This window comes from Cryptosporidium muris, genomic scaffold, assembly GCF_000006515.1.
Source record: "Cryptosporidium muris RN66 scf_1106632373455 genomic scaffold, whole genome shotgun sequence".
NCBI lineage: Eukaryota > Apicomplexa > Conoidasida > Eucoccidiorida > Cryptosporidiidae > Cryptosporidium > Cryptosporidium muris.
In genome coordinates this window covers 231,424-235,446 of record NW_002196583.1, presented here as the reverse complement: position 1 = coordinate 235,446, position 4,023 = coordinate 231,424, and the positions used below count along the sequence as shown (strand labels likewise).

The 4,023-nt window shown below is 21.9% G+C and overlaps 1 protein-coding gene across 1 annotated transcript, besides 11 other annotated features; it reads left to right on the top strand.

The window, feature by feature from the left end:
- Positions 1–168: 168 nt before the first annotated feature.
- Positions 169–200: a sequence feature (AT_rich).
- A 298-nt stretch (positions 201–498) lies between these two features.
- CMU_021910 (uncharacterized protein) lies at positions 499–1,443 on the top strand (the record flags this gene model as incomplete). Its single annotated transcript, XM_002142740.1, has 1 exon — positions 499–1,443. The coding sequence occupies one exon, from the start codon at positions 499–501 to the stop codon at positions 1,441–1,443; it is 945 nt and encodes a 314-aa protein (XP_002142776.1).
- A 58-nt stretch (positions 1,444–1,501) lies between these two features.
- Positions 1,502–1,537: a sequence feature (AT_rich).
- Positions 1,538–1,709: 172 nt separating this feature from the next.
- Positions 1,710–1,784: a sequence feature (AT_rich).
- A 72-nt stretch (positions 1,785–1,856) lies between these two features.
- Positions 1,857–1,908: a sequence feature (AT_rich).
- Positions 1,909–1,983: 75 nt separating this feature from the next.
- Positions 1,984–2,058: a sequence feature (AT_rich).
- Positions 2,059–2,351: 293 nt separating this feature from the next.
- Positions 2,352–2,410: a sequence feature (AT_rich).
- A 119-nt stretch (positions 2,411–2,529) lies between these two features.
- Positions 2,530–2,566: a sequence feature (AT_rich).
- A 10-nt stretch (positions 2,567–2,576) lies between these two features.
- Positions 2,577–2,662: a sequence feature (AT_rich).
- An 88-nt stretch (positions 2,663–2,750) lies between these two features.
- Positions 2,751–2,772: a microsatellite.
- Positions 2,773–3,350: 578 nt separating this feature from the next.
- Positions 3,351–3,631: a sequence feature (AT_rich).
- Positions 3,632–3,743: 112 nt separating this feature from the next.
- Positions 3,744–3,795: a sequence feature (AT_rich).
- Positions 3,796–4,023: the final 228 nt, after the last annotated feature.

Sequence of the window (4,023 nt, the reverse complement as noted above, 5' to 3'; positions counted from 1 at the left end):
CCCCCTAAGCCCGCTCCCTAAATTCTACTATACTAAATCCTTCTATACCGCCTTATGTATTTCTATATTATCCAATATTTTGTAAATTACCCGCAATTTCTACATTTTCATATCCAGTTGTTTTTAAATTTGTCAACCTTGCCTTTATTTTATCTTTTTTCTTTCGTGTATAATTTATTATATATTTTTTATTATTTAATGACGTCAGTATTTAATTATTTCAGCTTTTATTTTTTCCTTAACATTATATTATGTCATCTCCTTACATCAATATATTGTATAGATAGTGAAACTACTGTCTCTTTAGATTTCCAAGGTAATATACAACAATTAGGGGGTCCTGGTAAAGGTGTTATACATTCTTCATCCGCTCTACCACTGGTGTCTGATGATCTTGGTAAACTTCTTATATTAGCTGTATATAGTGGGGGTTTATTGGACAAGTATATATTATCTGGTTCGTATTACTATAGATCTACGCATAATGATACTAGAATTATGCTATATGCAACTAATAGGAGATATATATGTGTTTTTGGTGCCTTAAAAAGGGCTCATTTCCTAATTGAATCTACTAATGGTGATGCTGTAGTAACTCATGGAGACTTTACTTTTTTATTCAACACTCTTACATTGAAATCTTCAGGGAAATCTCCTGAGTCGAGATTTTGGCATTATTTCTTTTATGATTGCTATCTAACAGATGAATTACGACGAGTGAGATCAATAAGTGATAAAGAAGTTCAATCTTGGCATATAGTTACACCACCTTCTAGTTGGAATTATATTTCATCAACAATATATCCAAAAAATATTAAAGTTGAAAAAATAAAATCATTATTCACTGAATATAATGAAGAATTTCTAATTAAAGATTTTTCTGGAGGTGAGCCTTCAGTTCAAATATCTCTTAATAATAGACCTCAAGGTATTATTTTTACTTCATCCAATCTTTTTATAGGAGTTGTACTTCCACCTAATATGAATTATACTATTAATATATCAATTGGTATGATATATGCATCAAATGGTAATACCTTCTATATACCTAATGGCCTTTTTTCTGATACTTATATTAGATATTATACTAATTCTCCATGGGGATATAAAGTTTCCTTTAACAAAGATTTAGATGAGGTCATTATCTTTGTTAAAGATAGAATGAAATATGGTGGATCAACTACAAAATTAGCTGATGGTTCATCTATACCTGATACTAAACCAACTGAACAACCACAAACTGGTGAACCATCTACATCTGATACTAAACCAATTGAACAACCACAAACTGGTGAACCATCTACATCTGATACTAAACCAATTGAACAACCACAAACTGGTGAACCATCAGAATTACCTAATCAGAAAGATCAATCTTCAAAATCTTTTTTATATTCTCTTTGGGAAAAATTCAGAATGTTATTTTTGTGTAAAAATTGCTGAGTACTTTTGTATAATTTGATTAAAAATAATATTAGTGTACGCTTAATTAGTCAGTTTCTAATTAATTAATCAAATATCTTATTATATTATTAAACCAATCCTATATAATCTAGTATCAATCTAACTTATATAACAGATAATTAAGATGTAGTCATTTTTCACTCAATTCTCCAGACTTTATTCTTAATGTAATCATTGTTCTGTTGTATTTATCACCTTTTTTTCCTGAAATACAATTTTAAAGTGTAATTATCTTTCATTATCTGAAAATTTTATCTTATTAAATTAATTTTGTAATAATTTCTTAAATATGTCACTTTTTTTATATAAAATATATAATTGTTCTTTGATTCCTTTATAATTCTATAATATTCTGTATTATTATTAGCTTTACAGAAATTACAAGAATAATCAAAAATAATACAATTAAAACTAAAATTTTCAAATTAATTAAAATATTAATTAGTGATTATAGTTTAATACCTATACTTATAATCACTTTTGTTACACATTATTTCATTAGTTGAAGATTAAATCATGTTAAAATTAATAAAAAAATTATCAAATTCGTATATAACATTAATTTTCCTAATTATTTAATTATTAATAATAAATCCTAAATACTTATTTAACACAAACTATTTTATCAAATTATAAACCTCAAATTAAATTATATTCTCAATTCAATATTAAAACTTTTTTTTTAGGATATCCTAAGTCATAGGTTATTTACAACATTTTACTCATTTTCAAATTACATAAGTTATATAAAATATCAATATATTTAATCAGTATTTCTACTCATTCATCTAATCAATATTCCTATATATTTTACTCATACTATTAATTATAATTGAATTATTATGAAATCAGATCCTAAATTTTTACATTATTTCTTGTTAATGTGGTTTTTAAATTATTTATAAACTATATATATCAATTATATCACTAAATATTATTATATATACTTATCAATCATTATAATCCGAATATTTAACCAAATAAGTTATTATTTAATATCTACTATTATTAATATTATTCAGCCTAGTATTATGAAACAAGATACATAAACCTAAAATAAAAGAGAATATAATTAAATTAGATAATAAACTTTAAAAAAAAAGTATGCAAGCATTAATTCAAAAATTCAAATATTTAATAAAAAATTTTGACATTTTAGTCATTATATATAATAGTAATTATATGAATAATTATTATTGCCTAGCAAACAAACTAATTAAGTTGATATAACTTTAATAATGAATACAAATTTTATTATTTTAATCATGAATTTTCAGTTCTTTTTGAAAAAAAAAAAAAAAAAAAAAAGTAACAGTAAAAATTTCATCAATCTCGTATTCAATTCATATTCTACTTTCGAATCTTCAATTTCTATTAATAATTAATTATGAATAATCTCCTTTAGAACTTTCTATCTAAAGAACCTTACTAATATCTAATTCCTAATTCTTTTCTTAAATTTGTAAACTTTAAGTCATAAATATTCATCTTTTTGACTAAAAACTTCTAAAATTCTAGATTTCTTTTTTTCACTAATTTTAGTATTTTCTTAAAATATCTTTTTTAAATTTTCTTCATGAATATCAGATACTTTATCTTAAAAGCTTAATGCTTTAATGTTATGATAAATCATCTATTGTTCACTTACTATTAGGATTAGTCATAATTTAACAGAATTAATATAAGAATTGTCAAAATAAATAATAAATCACAATGTAAAAGTGTTATTTAATTAGTTTAAGAATTCTAAATATTTAATAGCTAATTGTGAGTGATTTTAATATTAGATCTTAAGTATATCTTAAGTATGATCATGTTAAATGACGGATTAAAAAAGATACTTTAAAATATATCACTTTATATATTGTAATCAGATATTTTCAAAGATATTATTTAACTATAACTTTAACTTTTTTGTATATAAATATTTATTAGATATAAAAATTAAATTTAATAATCAAATTGAAATAATCAAAATTATTTCCTGAGGATATTTGTTTTTTAAATAATTATTAATAATTATATTCAATATTATTATAAATATAATGAGATATTTATAAATCATTCAAAACAAAAATTAATTCATTAATATCTATGTTTGGTATTCAATATTAAATAAATAAATCAAATTTATTTAATGTTTATTATTCTTAGTTATAATATATTACTTATCTACCCAAAACATAACCATATTATTATCACAAATCAGAAAATATCTAAATCCAACAAATCAAAATCAAATCATATATATTGTATACATATTTAATAAGATGGAATAGATTATTATTATTATATATTTATCATTTGTCTATTTATTCTATTTAATTTTAACATTCTTAATGATCATTCAAACGATAACCTAAATATTAAAGTATATTATCAACTTCATTTAGTTAATATAGATTTCTTAGTAGACTTAGTAGAATTAGACGATCAATTTATAGAAGAAAAATGTAAGAATTAGACTCACAAATAGAATTATTAAACCAAAAAATTAGGGATATGAATCAACAACTAAGAGCTTTACAGCAACAATTAAGATTAACACAATATATAAGA